Below are 26,363 nucleotides of genomic sequence, written 5' to 3' on the forward strand. Positions count from 1 at the left end.
GTCGTTAAGCGTCTGCCTTCGGCTCAGGTCATGATACCAGGGTCCTGGGATTGAGCCCCGCATCGGGCTCCCTGCTCAGCGGGAAGCCTGCTTCTCCCTCTCCCACTCCCCCTGCTTGTGTTCCCTCTTTCGCTGTGTCTCTCTCTGTTAAATAAATAAAATTTTTAAAATAAATACAATTTAAATTCAATTAATTAACATAATAGTGTATTATTAGTTTCAGAGGTAGAGTTCAGTGATTCATCAGTCTTATATAATACCCAATGCTCATTACATCATGTGCCCTCCTTATGGTGTCCGTCTCTTGGTCACAGCTCAGGTCTTTTTTTTTTTTTTTTAAAGATTTTATTTGAGAGAGAGAGAGCACAAGCAGGGAAAGTGGCAGGCAGAGGGAGAAGCAGGCTCCTGGCTGAGCAAGGAGCCCAAGGCTGGCCTCAATCCCAAGACCCTGAGATCATGACCTGAGCTGAAGGAGCCACTTAACCGAGACACCCAGGCTCCCCATCAGCTCAGGTCTTGATCAAGGTTGTGAGTAGTCTATTTAAAAATAAAATATATCCTGGACAGCAACTATGTTGCTTACAAGGATTAACCCCAAGATATCCATCATGGAGTACAAGGCTTTGAAACTGAAAACACAGTAACAGCCAGGGAAAAGGGCGGGGAGGGGGGGTACAAAATGTTAAGCAGTTAAATAGTTTCCACCACACACCCACCCCCGCCCCCCCCAGGACTCCAAAAATTAATTATTCATGTTTAATTATGCAACTTAAATTTACCTACATGCCTCCCTCTAGATCTGCACTGTCCAATCTGGTTGTCTCAGGCTATGTGGGACTGGCTATTGATAAGTCAAAGTTGGGATGTGTTAAAAACATACACCCTGGGTTTTAAAAATATGTAAAATCTTTTTTGATTTTATTATTTATTTTTAAAGATTTTATTTGACAGAGACAGACACAGCGAGAGAGGGAACACAAGCAGGGTGAGTGGGAGAGGGAGAAGCAGGCTTCCCGCTGAGCAGGGAACCCGATGTGGGGCTTGATCCCAGGACACCGGGATCATGACCCGAGCCGAAGGCAGACGCTTAACCAACTGAGCCTCAAAATTAACTGATTACCTGTTGAATTATTTTAGATATTGCAAAGTTAGTTTCATTTGTTTAAACTTGGCTACTACAGCGTTTTAAATTACTGCTTTAGATGAGTGCAGGATGGATCATATCACTCATTATGTATGGCCAGCACCTCAAATACTATGGAAAAACACAGCAGGCAGTTAATGGTAGTGCTTTCATTTCCACACTGCCTTTTAGAGATCGAGCCCCGCATGGGGCTGCTCCCTGCTCCGCAGGAAGCCTGCTTCTCCCTCTCCCACTCCCCCTGCTGTGTTCCCATTCTCTGTCCCTGTCAAATAAATAAAAAATCTTCATAAAAAAAATTTTTTTTTGGATTTTATTTACTTGAGACAGCGCGTGCGCGCCCATGTGAGCAGGGGGGAGGGGCAGAAGAGGGAGAAGCAGATTCCCTGCTGAGCAGGGAGCCTAACGCAGGGCTAGATCCCAAGACCCTGAGATCATGACCTGAGCAGAAGGCAGACACTTAACCAACTGAGCCACCCGGGTGCCCCAGCCCATGAAAATTTCTTTAAAAGATTTGACAGAGAAAGGCACAGCGAGAGAGGGAACACAAGCAGGAGTGGGAGAGGGAGAAGCAGGCTTCCCACTTAGTGGGAAGCCTGATGCGGGACTCGATCCCATCATGACCTGAGCCAAAGGCAGACGCTTAATGACTGAGCCACCCACGCACCCTGCCCATGAAAATTTCTAATGAAATTGATTTAAGATACAGCTAACCTGAAAAATTTGAATTGTGGGGACTCCAGAATGAAAAAAAAAGTGTCATTCCCCCAGAAACTTGACTTTGTCACTGAAGCATGATGAAGAGACATTTCTTCATAAAATTATTGGCTCTAGGAAAGCGTAAACATTTACCAAAATACTTAAAAAAAAAATCTTATAGTACAGCCACACATCGTTGATCACAAAACATGCCCAATAAGCAAGTTGGCCAGACTTAATGAACTCATTTTAAAAAGAAAGGTGTAACGGGCACCTGGGTTGCTCAGTTGGGTTTGTCTTCTGACTCTTGGTTTCTGCTGAGGTCATGATCTCATGCGCTGTGATACAGAGCCCCGTGTCAGGCACTGCACTCAGCAAGGGGTCTGCTTGTGAAGGATTCTCTCCCTCTGTCCCTCCAACTGTCTCTCTCAAAATAAATTTAAAAAATAAAGGTGTTAAGTTTTACCATTAAGTACACTTCCCTTGTATTGTGCTAATACAATGTGGAGTTGTAGGATTTTTCTAGGAAAAGGTGAATCATGAATTTTGTAGTAATAAAAGCAAATGAATTTTAAGTTCTGTAGTCCCTCCACCAAATTTATGCCCTATTTAACTTAGTGACAAAGTGATTTTCTAATATTTTAGTACTTTGTGCTACTGAAGACTTCAAAGGATTTAATGAGCAAAGGGCATACCAAGAACTTGTAATAAGGCACTTTATTAAAATAAAAGTGCTTACATCCCTTTAATGTATTAATCTACTTCCTGAATAACATATGGAATAATGAACAAATACTGTACACCAATTCTGTTCCTTACAGTAGTAGGAAAACAGTATTATTATAGTAAGTTTGTTTACTCCTCCCAACTCCCTTTTACAGTTTTGCTCACCATGGTATTACCTAGAGCAGTTAACTGTTCTTAAAAAAAAAAAAAAAAAAAGGAATTTCTACCTAGTGTTCTGTAATAGCAATTGCAAAATGCTACAAAAAACTATGAAACAAATTCAAATAAGAATTCCAGGTAACTTAAATTAACACCAGTGTTGAGAAAACCATTTTTATTGTCATCACCACCCAGCGTATTTGTGCTGGATTATGTACCAAATGGCCAGATCTTCTAAAGAACATCTACATAACATTTCTTTCATGTTTCAAGAGATGAAAATAACTGTACAAGGTTAAGTACAAAAGTACACAAGACAGCGGACACGAAATATCCATGTATGAGATTTTATCCCACCTGCAGCTTTTATATATTTGAAAAGTAGAATTCATGAACTAAAAAATATTGTCCTTCTATAGTCCTGTCAAGTTTAATGGAAGTGTGTTTAACCTGATTACAACACTAACACCAGTATCACTGATCTGATATTTACAAAAAATCGTATTTTTCAATAAATTAAAGTCAATGCAACACCCATGCAAGCGAGAATGCTAGCTGTTTGGTGAACAAGGACCTGACATCAGAACCAGAAGTCCATAAAGTCCCAAACATTAAAGTCTGATCTTTTTCAAACTGCATCCATTCCTCGCATTGATGATGTGAAACCCAATCCCATTCCTCTTTGTGTGTGGGTCTGTGATCTTGCCATTTCATACTGAGCATCTAAATTTCTAAATACTTCTTCCTGTTGCTTCAAAGTCTTGTAACTTTCTTCATCAACTGAGCTACATCCAGCTTCATCTTCACTCTAAATTTCAGATAAAAAATATATTATTAAAATAAATGGAAATGAGAATAGGCTCTTCTTCTCAACTGACAGTACTGATAAATCACATTTTTAGGATATGTATTTACCTTCCATTCATTCATTTAGCACCCATGGAGTGCAAGGCAATGTTCTTTCTAGCTATTGGGATAAACCAGGATATAACAAAAATCAACTTCATTTCAGTGGGTATGAGGAAGAAAATGTAGAACATACCATTCAATATGTAAGTAAAGTCTAGGAGAAAAGCAGAAAATGGGGATGGTGTGCTTGCTATTTTTGTCTTACTATTATTTTTTAAAAGACTATTTACTTGAGAGAGAGAGAGACTGAGACACAGCATGAGTGGGGAGGAAAGGGAGAAGCAGGCTCTCCACTGAGAAGGGAGCCCTACGCGGGGCTGTATCCCAGGACCCCGGGATCACGACCTGAGCTGAAGGCAGACACTTAAGTGACTGAGCCACCCAGGCTACCCGTGCTTGCTATTTTTAAAAAGGCAAATGAGAAAGAACTAAAAAGTTGACATTTGAGAGAGACCAAAGGAAGGAATGATGCTGGGAGCTAAGAAAAGAATTAGAGCAGGGAAAGGTAGCAGCAAATGCAAAGGTTGTCTGGCAATGTTCCAAAAAAGCCAGTTTAGTGAAGCTTAGTTTAAGCCAAATATCCCTTCAACGAAAAACCAACTCCCTTAAGTAATCAATACCTGAGCGTTTGTGAACTTTCTTCCGGGGTGTTATATGAAATTTAATATGAAATCTGTACATTTCCACTTTATTCAAACAAAACAAAACAACACACACACACCAAGAAAAACAAAAAACAAAGCCACCAAAAAACCCTACATCTTTAAAAAAGCTTTCTGGAAACATTAAATATTAAGGTCCGACTCCAAGCACAGTCAGTTTTTGTTTTTTTTTTAAAGATTTATTTGTCAGAGAGAGAGAGCGCGCACGTGCGCATAAGCACAGGGAGCGGCAGGCAGAGGGAGAAGCAGGTTCCTTGCTGAGCCTGATGTGGGACTCGATCCCAGGACCTTGGGATCATGACCTGAGCTGGGCAGACACTTAACCAATTGAGCCGCCACCCAGGCATCCCTACAGTTAGCTTTAAATGAGCACTTTTTAGAAAGCAAATTCATTAATTCCCATTTACAATTTCATTTTTATTTACTAAGAAAAGCTTATGATCTAGAAAAAGGTTCATTTAAGGTATAAATAGGTTATAATCAACAACCACATTAATTTAAATTTAATAATCTGTATAGTCAGCTAATGATGACAACATAATTCTGTGAAATTAATCTGAAGCACAAAACAAAAAACCACCAGAAAGTACCCAGAGTTCATATATTACTGAAACTAACTTTTAGGGTGAGGACCAATGTTAACCTGAAAATGTTAATATGAATTTTAATTCAAAGTGTGTAACTCACCTTAATACCCATTAATTTCCTGAATTTGACATTTTGGTCCTTGTTTCCAAAATTTAATTTTTCCCATATTTCAGCAGACTGGGATTTGTCCTGTAAAGAAACACTGAACTTTTACAATTCATAAAATTTAGCTACGTCATAAGGTCTAAAAGAAATGATAACATTTATAGCATTGTGCCATGCAGATTATAATTATTTTCAGTTTATGAAAAAGCCTAAGCCAAGGAGCATCTTCCCCCATTATAAATGTATGGGACTACTGTTTTTCTTTGAATCGCTACTGGTTTTCTTAGATCAATCTTTTTCCAACACTAAATTGTGGTAAATTAAAACAATCAAGTTTATAGGAAAAAAATAAGCACAAACCAATCTTTTTCAATCCAAGTTTGTTTTCCTAAGCAACTGCTAATTAGGAATAAATGACAGAAAAGGAGAATTAAAGAACTTACCCCTTCTTTCTTGCCTTGCCAAAGCATTTTCCTTTTTTTCTCTTGCTCAGCAAATTTCATTGGATTCACAGCTGCTGGGTTATAATAGCTAGGTACAGCTATTCCGGTCTCTGCCAAAGCTTTAGCCTGCAGGGCAGCCATTTGAGCTGCCATAGCTATCTGAGGAGTTACTTGCGTTCCTGATGCCAACAAGGCAGCAACATTGAGCACAGAACCTCCGGTGGCTGCAGCTGCTAAGACAGAAGAGAAGCATAGATTTAATTTAAGACTAACCAAAACCAACCTCCTGATTTACAGTACAGTAGTGCCTTTATATATAAGAACTAACCTAACAAAAAGGCAGAATACTTTTACCAAAATAAGGTTAGTTTATAAAGCAACTAACATTTTAGGAAAAATTTATTGAAAATATTTATAATAGACATTTCCGGATATGATCCCTTATATGTACTAATACTTTACATATCTAAAAATAGTAAGAATTCTACAAATAGTAAAAAGATTTGTGATTTCAAAGAAAATGAATTATGGTACTTGTATGTAGCTAAACTTGTAAAAATAAATACTATTTGTATGGTTAAGCTTACAAAATGATTCTTTAGAAATTCATTTGAAATTCTTTTTTTAAAATTTTTTTTTTTTAGATTTTATTTGAGAGAGACAGAGATAGTGAGATAGCACAAGTGGGGAGGAGAGGGAGAAGCAGGCTCCCCACAGAGCAGGGAGCCCCATGCGGGACTCGATCCCAGGACCCTGGGATCATGACCTGAGCCGAAGGCAGACGCTTAACCGACTGAGCCACCCAGGCGCCCCATTCATTTGAAATTCTTAACAAACATTTAAGATATTAAACAAGTATGATGCACATTTAACAAATCCAAAGCCCAAATCCTACAGAAGTTAAATGCCCTGCCTGGTATTTCCATTTTAAGTGATTCAGTCAGGAACGGAGTCAATTTTTTGTAAACAGAAAGACTGTTCTGATTAGTTATTTTTCTGTCATCCCAGAATATAAGCTTAGAAAGTTCTTTTAATTACTAATACTATGGGAATCCAGTTATGAAAGTTTTGTTGTAATCATGTATTAAAAGTAAAATGGTGGGGGTGCCTGGGTGGCTGAGGCGGTTGAGCTTCCAACTCTTGATTTCGGCTCAGGTCATGATCTCAGAGTTGTGAGATCAAGCCCTGCACTGGGCTCCAAGCTGGGAGTGGAACCTACTTAAGATTCTCTCCCCTCCTCTCCCTCTGCCTCACCCTCCCCGCCCCCCCATCTAAAATAAATAAATGAATAAAGGCAATTTGTACAATTTCTTAAAATTTTTAAAAAATTTTAAGTAATCTACACCCAATCTAATCACAACCCTGAGATTGAGAGATGCATGCTCTACCAACTGAGTCTACCAGCCATACACAATTTGTACAATTTTAGATTATTTCAAGAAGTACCAATTTACTAGGAATGTCAAAAAAAAAACACCTTCCAGACTACATTTCATGTAATTCAATAAGCTCTCTCTGACCACCTTCAGTCATCCACAGGCAACGTTTGTGTTATGTCTAATAACCTGATTTCTTATCCCAGTTCAGTCATCATTTTAATAAACTTAATAAAATCATGACTAAAAGACATGTGCAGTGATGGCTGAAGTGTTATATGAAAAACAGTGACTGTCAAAATCAGGCCATCAACCAAGTAAGAAATACATATGCATGAAGAATTTATGAGGTATGGGGCGCCTGGGTGGCTCAGTCTTACACGACTGCCTTCAGCTCAGGTCATGATCCCGGAGTTCTGGGATCGAGCCCCGCATCGGGCTCCCTGCTTAGCGGGAAGCCTGCTTCTCCCTCTCACATTCCCCCTGCTTGTGTTCCCTCTCTCGCTGTGTCTCTGTCAAATAAATAAAATCTTAAAAAAAAAAAAAAATTTATGAGGTATGAAGGTTCACATTTCAATAACAACAACAGGTTTACAGTGCACTGACGGGTAGCAAGGATCATGGATTATTTTCTTCCTGTATTTTTCTGAGCTTTTCAGATTTTCTACAAAGAAATGCCATACTTCCATAGTAAAGAAAATAAATTACCTGCAGCTATTTCTTGCTGTTTTTGTTTTTCGACCATTTCCTTTTCTCGCTGTTCTTGTAATTTCTTTGCTCTTTCCAACCTGTGAAAGACAATTTCAATAAATTTAAAATAATGCTCAATATAAAACCCATATTTATCTTTGTATTTCTCCACATGTATAGAAACAAAACACTTAACATAAAATTTTAAATTAAAAAAGCATTCACTCTTAAGATAGTCACAGTCAAAGAATATTTCAGTACTGGTTTTAAACATTTTTAAATTCATGGAATAGCCAAAAAACTGGAATAGCTTTTGCACACAGTTCCCACAGAGAATAGTTTTAAAAAATAAAAATTATTCAAACTTTATCAGTGCTGGTTATAGCAGTAAGGATAAAATTACATCTTGCAAATGACATATTGAGAACTGAGTGAGTCTTAGGGTATGTTAAAAGTAGTAAACAATGTTTACAGAATTACCTACATGCTTCTTGGGGGAAGGGGATATAGGATAAAGCCCATCAAAACATAACAATTACAACTTTCGTAAAAAGACTTTATCATAGCCTTAAATAAAAATTAAAAAGCCAAATGTAAAAAAAGGGGCAAATAAACCCTATTTGCTATTCTCTATAATCTAATAAAATGGGGGGAAATTATTAGGGAATTAACCTTTAGCAGCTTAAGAAATTTATCATTAGCAATGGAACTAGAAACATGAAACACAAATTCATCCTCAAACAAAATAGAGACTGTAGTTCACACTAAATTTACTAACACATATACTAAATGTACTGTCAAGTCATTATCTACTTCTTATACAGCAAACTGTTAGTATCATCTTCATGAGTTCCTGAAAGAGAAACCTCTTTTCTTCAAGAGTCCTTGATTTCCCAATCGTAAGTTAAAAGCCAACCCCTTCCTCCTTTAATGTGGTATAAAGGGGCAAAGATTAAGGAAAAGGTTTTTTGTTTTAAAGGGGTACTATGGGCAGGAAAATGGCATCGGCTTTAACAACTGCTGAATTTACATAAAATGAATAAAACAATATGATTTTATTCCCTTTTATTGAGCACACATGCAAGAAAGACACAGTACAGACTTGATTTTGTCCTTGGGAATAAGTTTCTGATTAGGGGTAACATTAAAATGTTGGTACACACACAAAAAAATAAAAAATAAAATAAAATAAAATGTTGGTACAGATATTAAAACTATTTTCAAAGCAGTTCAAAAACTGTCCTTATTTAATAACAAAAAAGGGGCGCCTGGGTGGCTCAGTTGGTTAAGCGACTGCCTTCGGCTCAGGTCATGATCCTGGAGTCCCGGGATCGAGTCCCGCATCGGGCTCCCTGCTCGGCAGGGAGTCTGCTTTGTCCTCTGACCCTATCCCCTCTCATGTGTTCTCTCTCTCTCATTCTCTCTCTAATAAATAAATAAAATCTTTAAAAAAAAAATAAAAAAATAAAAACAAAAAAGGAACAACAAAAAGGTCTATATACCGTAGTATCTTATTAACAAAAGATCTGCCTTCAAATTTCAAAGTAGCCAAGGAGCAATCTGGTATTTCTTAAGAGTTATTTCATGTAAACTTGTCATCTGAAAACCACTAAGTAGATTATTTTTTTAAGTTAAAGTTTTAGATGCTAGTAATAGCTTCAACTTTAATAAAAGCCAAAAATTAAAGCGCAATGAACTTATAAAAGAATAGATTTTCGGGCTTAAAAAAAATACTGGTCAGACTTAACAGACCATTCTTAATAAATTACTTGATATAATAAATTATTTAATTCTGTTGATTTTAGTTTCAGAAAGAAAGTATGATTCACTACTATTGATGCGTATTTAAAATGGCCATTGCAGGTTGGAATTAACACCATTCACTAAGGTGAATGGAATGAAGAAGGGGCGAGCTCACACCTTTGCTGCTGCTGCTGTTCAGCTGGAGTTTCTGCCAGGCTGGGTTCACAGGGCAGCAGCCCATCAGGTTACATTGTGATAACTGTATTTTTGTAATGAAAAAAAAATACAAACTCAATTTCATAAGGAAAAAACCCCAAAATCAAGAGTATAGTTTTCAGAATATGGGAAAACCTGAAAACAAGCACTTGGATTTTACTTTACTTCTTGCCTATGAGGCAGTTCTTTCAACGGTTTTGCACATTTCAGCCAGACAGCCCTGTGTGTAGTCCCACAATTACCAGAGAACACCTTTGAAATGCTTACAGAATTAAAACATAAAACGATCTCCCTGTTATCACAGCAGTAAAATTTATAAGATCAAATAAATCCCCTTGTAATGTTTATTATTTGCCACCTTCAAAATAAGAAACCTGTTGACAGAATTGTTTCAGACTTTGTCTTCTTGAAAAAGGAAAACAAAAGGACAATGCAATTTCAGAGGCCAAATTTAAGAGTTCCTGAATCAGATTTAAGATTTCCAAAAAAGTTTCTATTGCAAACCAAACATATTTAGGAGCCTAAATTTGAGAAAAATGAATCAATCATGAAGGAAAACAAACTGTTGCAGACATCGTAATCTTTCCAGTTGCACAAATGGGTAAATGTTTAAAATGAGAATTAACAAACTACTTAGTACTAGATCAAAATTGGCACAGTATGTATCATGGCTACATTTAACTAGTTGACTTAAACCCTGAAAGCATTCACTTTGTCCACAGAATTGAATATCTACTTCAAATTGAAAAGGAAAAATGCATCAAATAGAAAATATACCCACCTCCTAGCTAAAGCTTCTTGTGCATCCATTGCTGTGTTCCTGCCTCTGAAGGGAGGTGGACTGGGAGTTCGGCTTAAACTTCTGCTAAATCTTCTAGGTTTTTCAATTCTTTTCTTTCTATCTCTGTAATAAATCATATTTCACATGTTGCAATATGGCAAAGCAGTAATAATTAGTTCATTTTATCAAAATCAATTGTATTTACAGAGGTTCAACAAAAGTGCAAACAGCAGACAATATATTTTAGACCCTTTCCTCTCCACCTCTGTCCTACAGTTTCCCCAAGGTATGGAAGTTCCTTGAATATGCTATTTTTCTCTAAGTTCATTTAACGTTCCCTGTTACAGATAGACTAAGATGTTTTCCAATCTTTTGCTATTACACCCAATGTTGCAAAGACTAGCCTTGAACATCAATCATTTTATATTCATGTAAGTATGTAGGATAAACCCCTAGTAGTGAGATACATAGTTTAAATGTTCCTAGTATTTTAATCTACACTGAGTTTGTAAACATCAAAAAAAAACAAAACCCAAGCACAAAATCAGTAAAACAAAAGAATTAGGAAAAGAAAAGATAAACAATAGGCACTGAGCAGAATAAAACAGACTAGCAGTGGTCAAGACTAGAAATGCCATAAAAATAAAAAAAAACCTAGAAATACCAGAAATAATGGCCTGTATACCCAGATGGAGAATAAAATATTAACGATAATGGTGAAATTATCATTTACCTACATTCGCTAAAATCCTAACCGGTAAAGCTCAAATTAGTAAACTACTAAAAACTAAACTATTGATTAAAAACCGATCAATAGCAGCTGTTTCTGCCCACGGGTCCTGTCCCTGTGTTTTTCTTTTTTTAAAGATTTTATTTATTTATCTGACAGAGAGTGAGAGAGCACAAGCAGGGGGAGCAGCAGAGGGAGAGGGAGAAGCAGGGTCCCTGCTGAGCAGGAAGCCCGATGTGGGGCTCGATGCCAGGACCCTGGGATCATGACCCGAGCCGAAGGCAGACGCTTAACGACTGAGCCACCCAGGCGCCTCCCCCCTTTTAAAAAGATTTTATTTGACAGAGAGTGAGACAGCGAGAGAAAGTACACAAACGGGGGGAGTGGGAGAGGGAGAAGCAGGTTTCCCGCTGAGCAGGGAGCCCGATGCGGGGCTCGATCCCAAGACCCTGGGATCATGACCTGAGCAGAAAGCAGACGCTTAACGACTGAGCCACCCAGGGGGCCCTAGCTGTCCCTGTGCTTTAATAAAACCACCATTTTGGGGGAACCTGGGTGGCTCAGTTAAGCATCTGCCTTCGGGTCAAGTCATGATCCCAGGGTCCTGGGATAGAGCCCCTTGCTGCTCAGCAAGGAGTCTGCTCTCCTTCTCCCCTACCTCCTGTGCGCACGCACTCTCTCACTCAAATAAATGAAAATCTAAAAAACAACCCATTTGCACCCAAAACCCCAAACAAAAAACCCAATAAACAAGAGATAAGTCAACTAACTGTAATAAACATAGTCTATTTGTATCTGTATTTGTCTTTATAAACTTGAGCAACAAATTAACAAAAAAAAGCTTTTCCATTATTTAATTATCAGTATCTGTGCATATGTACTATTAATAATTGTCTGATGTAAGTAAGTACAGACTAAATATATTCTGATTATTAAAAATTTTTCTCTTGTGCTCTTTATTGTACTTCCTGTCTCAACAAATTAAAGCCTCCTCTCAATCAAGATACTGAATTAAACTCATCTTTCTGAATACCTGAAACAGCATATACAGTATGGTAGGTTAAGCACATATTGACTTTGCATTCAGACATACTTGGGACTTGGTCCTGACAGTACCATTTAATAACTGATTTGAGGCTTCTTGGGCAAGTTACTTAAGCTCTCTAAGCCCTATGGTCTTGACTCACAAAGGAGTTGTTTTGAGAATTAGATGAGCTAGTACATGGAAAGAGCTGTGACATAACACACAGCACGTGTTAGGCACGCAATAAATGTAAGCTACTGATTATACACAACATAATTCAACGTCCAAAACAACTGAAGTAATTTTTTTTTTTTTTTTAAAGATTTTATTTATTTATTTGAGAGAGAGAATGAGATAGAGCATGAGAGGGGGAAGGGTCAGAGGGAGAAGCAGACTCCCTGCCAAGCAGGGAGCCCGATGCGGGACTCGATCCCGGGACTCCAGGATCATGACCTGAGCCGAAGGCAGTCGCTCAACCAACTGAGCCACCCAGGCGCCCCTGAAGTAATTTTAATAGCGACTATTTCTACCTGCACTTCACAGATCTGATTAAATGAGTATCTGTAAGAATGCAAGTATTTAAATTTGTTCTTTATTTTTTTTTTTTTTAAAGATTTTATTTATTTGACAGAGAGACACAGCGAGAGAGGGAACACAAGCAGAGGGAGTGGAAGAGGGAGAAGCAGGCTTCCCGCGGAGCAGGGAGCCCGATGCGGGGCTCGATCCCAGGACCCTGGGAGCATGACCTGAGCCGAAGGCAGACGCTTAACGACTGAGCCACCCAGGCGCCCCTAAATTTGTTCTTTATTAATCAGAATGTTGTTAAAATATTTTATAACTCAAATAAAATTCAATATCAACAATTTTGATATTCTCAGATTGAGGGAAGATAAACAGACCCTGTGAGGGAGCCATCTGATTTTATTCAAGATGATGAATACTTACCGACTTCTACTCCTTGTTCTACTTCTGCTTCTACTCCTATGCCTGTGTCTTGATCTTGAGCGGGAACGAGATCGGATCCGACGTTTTCTTTCCCTGCTTCTGGATCGTGACTTCTTCCTCTCTCTGCTTCTGGATCTTGACTTCTTCCGCTCCCTACTCCTGGATCGCGACTTCTTCCGCTCTCTGCTTCTACTACGATGACGCCTGAAATTAAAACACACAAATGTGTAGTTATTTAGAGCTGCGTCTTTTCAAATTAAAGACATTATGAATTTTCTGCAGTATGTGCTGTCAAGCCAGGCAATAAACTACTCTGTATTGTGTATAGAAAGGCTAATTGAGGGCGCCTGGGTGGCTCAGTTGGTTAAGCGACTGCCTTCGGCTCAGGTCATGATCCTGGAGTCCCTGGATCGAGTCCTGCATCGGGCTCCCTGCTCGGCGGGGAGTCTGCTTCTCCCTCTGACCCTCCTCCCTCTCATGCTCTCTGTCTCTCATTCTCTCTGTCTCAAATAAATAAATAAAATCTTTAAAAAAAAAAAAAAAAGAAAGGCTAATTGAGGCTTCTAATGGAAGAAGTTGTAACAACAAATGAGCCTTTATTCTTGTTGATAATGTCTCAGAGGGAACACAATAAAGCTACATGTTAAAAATCCAATGCATCCTAACCCACCTTAAGATTGTTTAATAATTTAGGGCGCCTGGGTGGCTCAGTTGGTTAAGCGACTGCCTTCGGCTCAGGTCATGATCCTGGAGTCCCGGGATTGAGTCCCGCATCGGGCTCCCTGCTCGGCAGGGAGTCTGCTTCTCCCTCTGCCCCTCCCCCCTTCTCATGTGCTCTCTCTCATTCTCTCTCTCAAATAAATAAATAAAATCTTTAAAAAAAAAAAAAAAGATTGTTTAATAATTTAAAGTCTATTACTGCCCTATTGAAGTATTTATGCAACTTAAAGATGACAAGTTACTCCACTAACAAAAAATTTTGATCCAATCTGATACACCACATATATGTATTCCCACAGAAAATTCCAAACATACATTAAACACTGGCTTCTTTTAACAAAAGTCCCATAAGTTTTCTGCCATGACCCAGTTTTCAATACCACAAAGGAAAATCTAAATTAGAGTTTAGCAGCAAACAAATCCTACACTGACAATGTAAAAGGATTGTCATATTGGCTTAAACTAAGTCAGCCATATTTTTTTTTCACTGCCAAGTGACAGGTAAATCATGAAATTAAAAAAAAAATACTCACTAATTGAATGTTAATCATAATCATCCTTTATCCCCTAGTCTTGAACATCTTTTTTGCCTTTATCAGAAAACAGTGCCCCAAAGACTTCAGCTATTAGCAGTTGTTGGCAAAGGAATAGGTATGCTAGCAAAAAATACCTATTTTCTAATTAAGATTGTTTGGGTATTGCTGGGTTTATGAAAAGCTTTACATAATATAGCTCTTTACAATGACACTAACTCATTAATAAAACTTCTTACCTTTCACGAGACCTAGATCTTGAGTGACTTCTGCCTCTTGATGACTTTCTTTCTTTGCGTTTATGTCTGTCCTCTCCATTTTCAGATGAATTTAGTCGCTCTCTTCCTTTATCAGAAGAATGATCTTTGTCATTATGTTCCTCAGACTTGTGTTTCTTAGATGATTTATCTTTGGATTCATGTCTTCTTGCCTGTTTTAAGAAGAAGTTGGTTCTTTCAGGAAAATAGTGCAACAAAGAGAGTTAGTATGGGTATCAGTAGACAAAAATGTTGTGATGCAACATTAGTAACCTTAGGAGTGTGTGGCAAATAAAAAAAATGATCTAGTTTCACATCACCCAAATGTTGCAGATGAATATTACTAATCTTATTGTCTTTATAAATCCCCCAAATGCAGTTTCCTCCCCATATTAACAATTAAAACAATGATTTTCAATGTTGAAATAATATTGAAAAACCATTATTATCAGAAAAAAGAGGAATCCCTGATGTTTCTTTTATCTAAAGGAGTAAGGGAAATACACATGTATCAAAACTTTCAAAAATTTCCAACAGACCTTTTAGAGAAACAGATCACGTATACATATACACATCAACTTCTGTAACCAGAGTACATATTATTTTAGGTTTAAAAACTTAACAATAGTGAAGATGATCAGGACACAAAGAAATGCACCAGAAAACGCATTTCAATTAGGTTGCTAAATAAGATTAATCTTACTAATTATTAGTATTTTCTGCAATTTTAAATTACTTTACGCAGAGTTGAAGTGTCCTTTTTATAGCTATACTGCCACATCCTCTCTAAAAGACGGCTCTTGATTTGTCTCCCAATGTCTAAACTGTGAAGCAATCACTTTTCATCTTGCAATATCCCAACGGGCAGACGTTCTATTACATTTCATGTACCTAGGGTAGAAAATGGCAACCGTATCTGTTTTAATTTTTATGAAATCAAACTAGGCATAACATAATTAATCCCTATACCATTATACAATAATACTTCCCCCATACTCTGAAAGATAAAAAACAAGCTTTCTGCTTTCACAACATATGCAGAGACTGAGCTAAAATTAATTGCACGATCAAGTCTCCATCCTACTCTCACATACCAAATTAGGAAATGATAAACATTAGATCTCCTCACATTAAGTTGTCAAATCCATCTTTTAGCTAAGGCTTAAAAACCTGGACATCTCAGAATCACAATTTTAAAGCTGGAAGGAAACTCAGATCCTCTAAACTTCCCTTACTTTAAGTACAACTAAACGAAGATCTAAAGTCACAAAGCTACATGGTAGCAGCTGAACCCAGACCCCATGTTGTTCTTATGCCCAGGCCTCTGCTTTTCTACCACAACAGGACACTTAATTCATGTTTCCCAAAAGGCCATTCCATTTTTCTTTCCACTCAAGATTAACTTTGCTTAAAAACAAAAACTTGGCCAAACATTATGGAACATGCATGATATATCTGAAAAGAATCATAGTATGTTATTTAATATTTTGCAGAAAAATAAAGAGACCTGGAGACACAGCTAAATTTTAGTCTCATTGCCAGTTCTCTGTAATATGAGCTTATAAGAGTATTTCCTTGATTTTGCCATATAGTGGCAAACTGGAAAAGCTTTAAGTGGTTCAACTTCCAAAGGTTTTAGAGTTTATTTCAAACCAGTTTTCCAAACATAACATTACTATTAATTAAAAAAAAAAAAGACATTAAAACCCTTAACTGATTTAAGATATACTTAAGGGAAATAGGAGTTTGAATGACTAATAGTTACCTTATCATGAAGTAGGCTTATTATTTTGCTATCTGAGTCTGCAGCGTCTTCAGTTCAGTCTCTTCGCGCATTAGCACGCTGAGTATGATTTATTATAGAAATGTTATCATGTGAGCTAAACAAAATAGTCATTTTCACAAAAACTCTCCTAAATTAAAAGTTTAACAGAGCTTCCATTAGGGGAAGAGGTGAAGTCCCTGCCCACATTTTTTTAGGAGTCCCTTGCCCAGCCCCCACAAGACTCTTCTCCTCCCTTTTTGGCTCCTACTTCTGTTCTTCCTTGTTGGCTCATTCCTTGTCTTCTCAGGTGGGCGAACAAGTTAACTCCTGCTTTTCTTTCATACAGCTGCTTTCTTTTTCCTCAAGTTTTGCTGTCACCGCCACCTTTCCAGCTGTCCCTCACAGACACTTTTATTTCCAAATTCAATACTATTCTTAGGGAAACTGAGCTGGTTTTCTAATGAGAAGAGGACTCTCGTTATCTTCCATAAAGAAAAAGCCCAGGTATCTAGGATATTCCTACTTAAAGATGATTGCTATATGAAAATCCTGAGCAGTTGTCAGGTATAAGGAGACTCGGGACCTCAAATTAATGGAAGCTCTGTGTGACAGGCCTAAAAAAACCAATTATAATCTTCATATGAAATTTTTATTGTGAATATTTTCACAACATAATAAAATTAATAGTTTTTGAATGAACTTTTCATATAAACAACTATCTTCTTGAAAAATGATGAATCCATATCATGCTTATTTTATAACCCAATTAACCTTTTAAATTTCAAGTTTTGGTACTTACCTTGATAATATCATATATTCACACAAACATTTCTACCAGATACTTTACAAGAATTTTAAAGTGCCTATTCACTACAAAGTGTTAATTACCTCTTTGCTTCTGCTCCGGCTCCTGTGTTTTCTTCCTTCATTATCTGTAAATACATACAAAAATTCACCATAAACAAGATACAGAAACATCTTAAACACAAATTCCAATACTCAAAAGACAATTTCCAATCCATTTTACTAAATTAAAATTCTACTTATATCTTCTAAAGACTATTTTTTTGGCAAGGTGGGATTATTCTACTTAATACCACTGTATATATTTGAAACAAATCAAGCAATCTGAAAACCAGAATGTAACTGAGTGTAAGCAAAACAAACAAAAACCCCCAAAAAATCCTCCACGACAAATCAAAAACATATATACTGTCTTTCAGTTTTGTCACAGATTCTTAATTCACAAAACAGTGTCTAGCCCATTTTGTTTTGCATTGCATAAAAAATTTATAAAGGGGCTTATTAGAGGTAAATAAGAACAAAACAAGAATGCATGAGAATAAACAGTTTGAACTGTATTTAGCATAAGTAGTCAACAGGCTGCTATAGTTTAGAAATTTCTATTCAAAAGTGATTTTATACTGTACATTTTCAAATATATACATAAATTTACATTTTAACTACTTTATAGATAATTTATCTGTGGGCATTAAGCATAAATAACTGGAGCCCAGATCTTAAAAAAAGAAAACTCTTAACTCATTAGTATTCTACTTCTCAGTTAACCTCTTCATTAAATCGCAATACTAATTTAAAAAATATACAGCAAAACATCCTACTTTCTATACCACATCAGTCTAATTTTTTTTCAAGTAAATGAGTAAGAAATCTCAAAACGCCAAAACCTCTCTTCAGAAATATTTTAACATTAAGTTAAATGAAAAACAAGGTTAAAAATGGTCTTGTAACTTATATCAAAAAGCACATTAAATAAGCTCAGAACACCACTGCCCAGACACAGCTTTCAAAATACTTTACCAATGTTGAAAGACTGAAATTTAAACATCTCAGGGTTAACAAATAATGACTGTGACACAAACTTAAACATGTATTTTGGCCTTTGGCCAAGTCATAAAATTTCTGCATGAGGACATTTTTCTCATAACTGAAAAAATCTCCAGAAAATTACCAATGTACTTCCATTATTCATTTCTCAACTGGGAAGAACATGTATTAATTATATCAAAAACTAAATCTATGTCTTATACACACATCTACACAGATAGTGGTAATTACAGTTTCCAATAATTCATACCTGACTTTCGTTTTCTTTCTCTTGACCTTGATCGTGATCTTGAATAATGATGTTTTGAGGCTCTAGGAGAAATAGATACATCTGACTGCTCTTTTTTCTTATCTCTATCTGGGGATGTCTTTTCTGGGGCTAGTCCATCTCGCTCTGTATCACTAGCCTAAAAGTTTAAAGAGAAATGATTATTAGGTTCTTAATTACATTTAAAATGTTTCTAATTTCTTAAAAGAGAAGGAGGGAAGAGAATCATCCTGGAGTTTTACAAGATTAAAAAAAATCAATAAATGAGAATGGCCAATTTCTAAGTAGCTAATTATCTGTACCTGATCAGTCCAAATAAATTGAAATGACTAACTCAGTAACAAAGAGACATATGTAATTAGACTGATGTCTTTAACTTTTAAAAATCATTATTTTCATAACTTTCAAAACAATGGGGGAAGGGGAAGAGTAGGGGTTCCAAGTATTTCCAATAAACATTCAAGCAGAGAAAATGCTGTCCATTTTAGATTTGCAAAGTCATTTACCTGACTTTACCAATACTTTTATTTTAAATTAGAATACATTAAAAAGGCATTGAAAATGAACTAGTAAAATTTAAAGAGACTTAAGTCTGTAAAATCTAAGAACAGCAGAGAATGCTTCTAGATTATAAAAGAATAAGCAAAATTAACTTACCTATCTGAGAACCCAATCTTAATTTCATTAACCCTCTTTAATGAAAACAGCCCCTTGGCACAGTGCTGCTGCAAAATATGGTCTGCCTCTCCTCACATATGCTCTGGGCTATGGAAACATTAAGTCGTTTCTGCTTTAAAGCATTTTATAAATCTTGACAATGCAAATTTTGTAAAAAATAATCAAGTATACACCCTCTTTCCCAAGAGTCCTGATTTACTTAAAAGGAGGTTCCTTCATCTAAATATCAGTTCCCTGTTTTCCCATTTACTTGCTCATAACTGAGTACTCAGCACAGCAATCAATCAACAATTGAAGAAATGAATTCCTGTTACTAGTTCTCAATTAAAAAAAAGTATTTCGGTGGCTCTGTTGAACGGTGTGGCCCAAATTACAAACAGGAGTATCACACAAAGAAAGACACTGATTTAAATGAGTCATAGAAAAAAGCTTTGAGAAGCTAAAACCTGAATGTTCCCAAGTCAGATTTTGATAAAAGGTAGGGGAAACAATTTCAGTAGTATGTGGAAGGTAGACTACTTGGCCCTTGACTTAAGAAAGGTTTTCACATTTTTGAAAGGATTATTAAACAAGGAATGGGCCAGAGACTATATGTGATCCACAATGCCTAAAATATTTATTACCATGCTGTTTACCAAAAAATCTGGATTGGATAAATAGGGATTTTCAGGAGGAATAATATGACAACAAACTCCTTCCCTTAAGAAAATCAGTCCAGAAAACAAATGCCAAGGGAACTATTTAGGGAGTAATTTAACAAATGAAGTGTGAGAGATTACATTACTTCAGTAACTATTTACTGAGAGTCACAAATGTGCAAAACTCAATGCTAGACTCAAAGAATAAATTGATTATAAAAGAGATTTACACACTTAGCTAGGATGAAATACATAAATGTGTTAAACCTCTAACAATGGTAAAAAAACAAAATAAAACAACCAAGCACAAAGGAAGCAACTAATTACTGGAGAGACTCTCATGTGACCACACATTCCTTCTCGTTTTCTATGTATGGGTGATTTCTGGAATCATAAAATTTTTGTGATGAAAGCTTTCATCACAGAAACAAGTTCAACTTTCTGATCTTACAAAGGAGATCCAGCAACATTACCTGCCTCTCCCAGGATGGTACTCTAGCTCTTTGCTGTCTACTATCAAATAAATGATGCTGTATCACACACACAATTAAGGATAATTTAAGATTTTCACAACACCGGTCATTTTTTAATTCTCGTTCTCATCATCATCACTGTTATGTACTTCATATGTCTGTGATGTTGTGAAGTGCTGGTAGAGCTTACATTTGGTAAAATAAAATTACAAAACTGAAGCTCTGCTATCACTTCTCGCAGTGCATGCGACTTCTCTGCCAAAACCAGCATTCCTGAATCACTGGCACATCTCATTCACTTTTCCAGAGATCATGATGAGAACTGAAAAAAACCTTCCATGGAAAAAGCATCTAGACCAAGCAGTACAAGTTTTCAGTCAATGGTTTATTTACATGCTTAAAATCGCAGAAGCCTGGCATTAGGGAAGTCAAATGCCCTTTGCTTAAAGGCAGGCATCCTGCAATACAAGATAGTAACTTACACCAAACAGCCATTTTCACCTGTAAAATATACTGCAGAAAAAAAAAAAAGCATCCTATCACTAAACAGACTACAAGTGATAGGTGGCCACTTCTCCCATACAAAACTTTTATTTCCATGAGGCTATTTTATTGTGGTATAATGAAAAGTATCCAAAAAATCAATTGAATAAAATTTCTCTGAAAATTTGTGAGTTTTATTTCAATTTATCAGGGATGTACATACTACTAAGTCTTAAATGCTAACTGCAAAACTGTCTTCTACTCCAGCACCTGCTTTTTTAGGCCACCACTGTTACCATTTACATCTTGTTTAAAACGCTAATGATTCTCAAGACATAGTACACAAATCTTTTTCCAGTGCAAAGAAGGTACACTGGATTTAGTACTAGGTCACTTCTCCAGGGGACTGTGTCTTTTTATTGAAGGAGGCACTGAAGGACCAAATGTCTGAACTGACTTCATTTTTTAAAATATTTGAGCCCAAGTAAAACAACGCTATTCTTTAAAGCACATTAGAAGGCCCAAAACACTATTTAAACAAAGGAAAACATTACATCGATTAGTTGCACAAACACCAAATAGCCTTCCAACTGTTTGAAACCTTATAAAAAATCAGTTCTTAATTCAATTAGGTATCAGGGGAGGGGAGTGCAGAAACCATCCTAATTCCAGATACCCCAATTTTTAGCAAGGGCAAACTACAAATTTTTCGGTATATTTATAGTCTTACTTATTTTTGAAGATAAGTAAATAGAACTTTCTAGTCAGTGGAAAGGAATACAAGATGCTTGCATTTCTCTTTTAACACGGTTAAGGAAAATTAAGTAATCACAATAATGTGATCCACCAGAATTGCACATCTTATACCCAGAGCAGGTTTTTTAAAGAACTATAGTGCTTATTTAAAATTAAATGGGTCAAAGAAGGGTTCTTAAATTTAAGAAACAACGCCAATGAGAAGGCTTTATTTTAATGCTTCTCAAAGACTTCAAAATGATTACATCACGAGCCGCTTCGGAAAGGGAACGACAATCGGAATTCGTAGTTCCAAAACCTTCTTGTAATTAAGTCGATTTCTTTACTCCCTTTGACCAAGCAACACCTTCCTCAGCTCTGTACTAAGGATTAAACTAAGGTTTTCACCGATAAAACACTAATTAAAATTATGCAACCAGAATTTTACTGAGCGTAAGCAAAAAACAAAAACAAAACAAAAAAAACGTTACAAGACGATTCTCTTCTCCCATTCTACGCCTTACAGACAACGCCTTTCTAACCCAATACTTTTCAAAGACCCCCGTCCCTTTTTTCCCTTCCCCAACCCTACCCCAAAGCGAACATAAATTCCCAAGCCCTAATGAAACTCAATGTAAACGACTAATAAGAATGAGTAAGCTAAACTGGAAGCCGGTCTGTGGGTCCAACGGAATACAGAACTAGGAAAGAGATGAGGAAAGTTCTGGAAAAAAAAAAAAAAGACACTCCCTGCGGCTCCCCACCCCCACCGACACCGCCTCATTTCCCCCTCCCTAAAGCAGGCAGCCATGATGGCGGGCGCAGAAGAAGGCCGCGGCGCCATTTTGTCCACACACACACGCGCGGACAACAGCTCTGAGAGCCGTTTCCCCACTCTTTGGAAAGCAGCAGAAAAATATCCCTGGTTTTAAACTCAGAGTCGGCACCTACCGCCATAGTCCAGAGTTCTAGCCGCTAGGGCGGCGCCTCCACTTGCCACTCTCAACAGTACCGGCCGCCCCGACGCTTCGCCACAGACTAAAACGCTCGCGCGAGAGACCCGGATGGCACAAAGAGGATGAGGCCCGGTGCGTCGCACGGCTTGCTGGGAAAAAAAAAGGTGGTGATAAGAGTCTCTATAGCAACGCGATTCGAGGAGGTGATTGGTTGTTCTTTTGAAGGGGGCGTGTAAAGCCAGGGAGGAGGGCGGGGCCAAGAATACACCCTAGATTGCGTAGCCTGGAAATCGGAACGGGTGGAATTTAGGGTGGGGCGACCTCCTATTTCGATTGTAAAGCAATTTTGGCCTCCTCCGGCCGCCGTAAAGGGGGTTGGGCTTGGTATTCTCCCGCCAACTTAAACCCGTGGGCTAGACCCTGAAGAGATTAGGGACAGCTGTAGGTGGCAGAAAGAGGGGCGATAAATTTGAGTGTTCTTCTTTAGTTTCTTCAGTTGCAGGTGAGGAGTGGGAAACGCGTTGCTGTAGAGACCTGGGGGTGGGTTCAGGTCGAAGTAACAGCGGCCTCAGCTCAATTCGGGTGTTTTCCCATTAGGACGCTGGCGGGAGAGAGTTTGAAGTCGGTTCTTGCTGGTCCGTTGTCCAGCTGGGAGCGTTTGTGCATGGGGGCTTAACTGACACTTTCATTTCGTTTAATTCGCTAATAGGTTCTCCACCCAGCAGCGCGACTGATCTCAAATCGTTAATCAAGTCATGTCACTCGTCTCCTTGGTGCCCCTGTATTACCGAGCATAAAAATCCAATCTTGAAGTCGGGAATTCGTTTAGCTTCTGCACTGTTCCATTTTTACTATGGCCTGGCAGCCGCCCCAGACTCATTCCAGCCTCCGAGCCTTTGCACTCGGCCTGCATCTCTGTTCTCCCCGAGCTTTGCAGAGTTGGCTTCTTGCTCTTGGGATCTCAGCTCTGATGTCCTCTCTTTCCTTTACCTAACAGGTTCTTCTTAGGCGACCTCCACCCCCCCCCACCTGAGCATCGTTTAGTTCAAAACCTTTGGCACTGTTTGTAATTGTACACGTATTTATTTATTTTTGTAGGGAGGCAGTGTAACAGTTAATAGGTGTGAATTTCTGTGTTATCTAACTACATCATTTACTCGCTTTAGGCCACCTTGGCCATTTATTTAATCCCTGGCTCTTGTCTTTGCTGTAAAATGGGTTGTTGTGCAGATTAAATGAGTAAAGCATTCAAAACTATCTTGCATACTCAATACATTTTAACTATTTAATTTTTCCTTCGTAGACGAATATAGACTTCATAATGATTGAAGGCCTTTTCTGTCTTCCGGGCTGTATTCCAGCTCTAGAACAGTCCCTGACACAAAGTAGGCATCCAAAACATTTGTTGAATGAGTGACTGTGACTGCCCTGGAAGGCTGATAGTATTTCTCTATTTTTTTTCAGATGTGGGACACAGAGACCCATAAAAGTATTCACCCCAACCTGTCTCTCCTGTCTTAATCTCCTTCCAACTCCCACCCAAACACCAGCCACTAGAACTCTTGTCTGTTCTAACATGCTTTATTTTGTACCCTTGCTCACACTCTTGGTAAGAACTCTTTTCCTGTATTTAAAAACCTCCTATGACCATAGCCTAAACGTTACCTGCTTCCACCAATGAAAATAATAAATTACCTAACACTTAATATTGAGTGCTTGCCATGAACCAAGCATTGTTGCATGAATAGTTAAAACTCATAACTTTTGCAGGTACAACTATGTTCCTATTACAGAGAATTAAGGAACAGAAGGATTACATTGCTTCCTCAAGGACAACTGATTGTAAATGAAAAAGCACCTTCCCTATGCTGTATGTTCCATAAAATTTAAAACATATTTCTGCTAGCGCTTATCAAAACAGTTTAATTATTTGGTTGCTATTCCCCACCAGTGATTGATCCAGGGATTGTTTTTCATCTTAGTATTCTATTCCCACTCACAGCACACTTAAATGAGTTACATAAGTCTTTACTGATGAGATGTTCAAGTGACTCTCCTAGGGTTACAGGTATACTCTTTGGTTCAGTCAGAAACAATCCAATTTTTCCCCTTTACTCTTATTATTTTCATTTACTGTATAATACAGGAAACATTAATGGACTTTTTTTAAAGTTCATTTGGAACCTTAACCATCCTAAGATATCCCAGATAGTCTGACTTTAGAGCTTCTGCTATTTATTGCTATACTACTAAAAGGTTTATTTCAAATGAAAACTTGTTATAATTTCAAGCTAGGCGCACAAAATACTGGAAGCTGTAGGATACATTGGTGAGATCAGATTTGTCTGTGTTCCTAGACGGATATATTGTTCTCTGATGATGATCATAGCTCTAGTTCCATTTATCTTATTGGTCTGAAGTATCTAGTGACTACAGAAATAACACAAAAGTCTTGATTGATTGATGTGTGTGTTATATATGTGTGTGTGTGTGTGTGTTTATTAAAGCTTTTCATTTTCCAAGGAACTGCATTTTTGCAGCAATATAATTTGTTCTCTAATTTTACATGTTGTCACAGGGAAAGCAGTGGTTCCTGGCTCAGGAAGACAATCTCAGAAACATGTGGAATGAGATTGAACTGTTGACAAGTGATGATACAGGAAGTGGGTACCTAAGTGTTGGTTCAAGAAAAGAACACGGAACTGCTTTATATCAAGTTGATTTGCTAGCAAAGATCTCCTCTGAAAAGGTAATGATTATGGTACTGTTTTCATTTATAACACTTTTGCTGCGGGCTTAGTAGGCCCAGTAGTCACATGGTAGATGTTCTATAAATGCATATAGCATTTCTCAGGGAATCGAGGTTCATTCTCAGATTACTGGAAATTTCCATCTGAATTCTCCCTTCATTGTCTTAAGATCACTATTTCTGAAATTGAACATTTCATAGCTCTTCTTGACATTTGGACAAATAGAATATAAATAAAGCGAAACAGAATACCCACCACCAGCTTAGGAAATAAAACATTATCAATAGATTTGAAGCCCCTGGGGTCCCTTCCCAATCCCATGCTCCCCCTGTACTCCATCCCTGAGTTAAGCATTCTGCTGAGGTTGACATTTCTCCTTTCCATGCATTTCATTCCACATATTAATTTTCTTCTTTTAACAATAATTCTACCAGGGCATCTGGGTGGCTCAGATGGTTAAGCGTCTGCCCTCAGCTCAGGCCATGATCCCAGGGTCCTGGGATCAAGCCCCACATCGGGCTCCCTGCTCAGCGGGGGGCCTGCTTCTCCCCCTCCCTCTGCTTCTCCCCCTGCTCATGTTCTCTCTCTCTGTATCTCTGTGTCTCGAATAAATAAATAAAAAAAAAAAATCTTTAAAAAAAAATAATAATTCTACCATTCTCAGTCCAGGCTTGAAACCTTATTTTTTGCATCCTGTAGAAAATATTACAGGTAGTTTTTTTATCTTACAGTTTCTTTTTCAGTAATTTGCTTCTGATAAAGTAATTTTTGTAAACAAAGGGTTTTTTTGTAAAGAAAGTATGTCTGATTTTTATTCACAGTATTATAGCCCAGGATCCCTTCACTTCCCTTAGTAAGTCAATACAGTATTTAATCCTCTAATTAAGAAAAAAAGGTTTAAATGAAAAGAAGAAACAAACTATTAGAGACAAAATTGTATCTTCTAGGGCTTGAAAGGAAGGGCCTCTTCTGGGGACCTTATTCATAAAAGACTTCAAATGTAGGCTTTTTGGCTTTTTTTTCAAGTGAGGTTCTATATGTATTCAGAGAAACTGGCTGATAGGATTTAAAAAAAAGAAATAGACCATTCTTTACACAGCTTGCATACTGTTGTTTAACTATACTGCCTTTAGTAGACTATGAATCACAGAATTTGTAAATGTTCATTATGAGTAGTATAAATATATTATTTTCTTTGGTATTAAATTGTTTACTTGTTAAAAGCAAAAATTTTGAAGTATACTAAAAGTTCTGTAATGAGAAAGTGGCATTTATATTTTAGTATTATCAGGAGCCTCAAAACATGGAAGTAGTCCAGGCCT

At 37.4% G+C, this 26,363-nt stretch overlaps 2 protein-coding genes across 8 annotated transcripts in view; one reads left to right on the forward strand and one right to left on the reverse strand.

Moving 5' to 3' along the window:
- KNTC1 (kinetochore associated 1) overlaps positions 1-26,363 on the forward strand; it is a 100,031-nt gene that overhangs the window by 3,924 nt on the left and 69,744 nt on the right. For 3 of the 6 annotated variants that reach the window (XM_081802321.1, XM_081802322.1, XM_081802324.1), the window contains exons 1-2: positions 22,396-22,494; positions 24,870-25,040. In XM_081802321.1, coding sequence (XP_081658447.1) covers positions 22,414-22,494; positions 24,870-25,040 — 252 coding nt within the window. In that variant the 5' untranslated portion in view covers positions 22,396-22,413. Of the gene's footprint in view, positions 1-22,395; positions 22,495-22,672; positions 22,794-24,061; positions 24,162-24,869; positions 25,041-26,363 lie in introns of those variants that run through there. The other 3 variants (XM_081802323.1, XM_081802325.1, XM_081802326.1) reach the window with 3 other exon arrangements.
- Positions 2,886-22,431, reverse strand: RSRC2 (arginine and serine rich coiled-coil 2). Of its 2 annotated transcripts, none has more exons than XM_081802360.1 (10): positions 22,287-22,431; positions 18,311-18,467; positions 17,101-17,144; positions 14,430-14,620; positions 12,938-13,141; positions 10,239-10,361; positions 7,517-7,596; positions 5,433-5,662; positions 4,984-5,073; positions 2,886-3,533 (listed from the first exon to the last, which is right to left on the reverse strand). In XM_081802360.1, the coding sequence occupies exons 1-10, from the start codon at positions 22,290-22,292 to the stop codon at positions 3,354-3,356; spliced, it is 1,305 nt and encodes a 434-aa protein (XP_081658486.1). In that variant the 5' UTR covers positions 22,293-22,431; the 3' UTR covers positions 2,886-3,353. The 2 variants fall into 2 exon arrangements, with proteins under 2 accessions (XP_081658486.1, XP_081658485.1); XM_081802359.1 differs by having other exon boundaries at positions 5,433-5,665.

Source organism: Leptonychotes weddellii, chromosome 13 (assembly GCF_054177405.1).
Source record: "Leptonychotes weddellii isolate Sample4059 chromosome 13, ASM5417740v2, whole genome shotgun sequence".
Classification (NCBI taxonomy): domain Eukaryota; kingdom Metazoa; phylum Chordata; class Mammalia; order Carnivora; family Phocidae; genus Leptonychotes; species Leptonychotes weddellii.

Bases quoted from the DNA above. Each gene is read 5' to 3' on its own strand.
- RSRC2 (XM_081802359.1), bottom strand. The intron at 5,666-7,516 runs GTAATTTATTTT...CTTCTGTCTTAG, and splicing joins ACAGCAAGAAATAGCTGCAG to CAGCTGCAGCCACCGGAGGT. The intron at 3,534-4,983 runs GTGAGTTACACA...TCTGAAATTTAG, and splicing joins GGAAATTAATGGGTATTAAG to AGTGAAGATGAAGCTGGATG.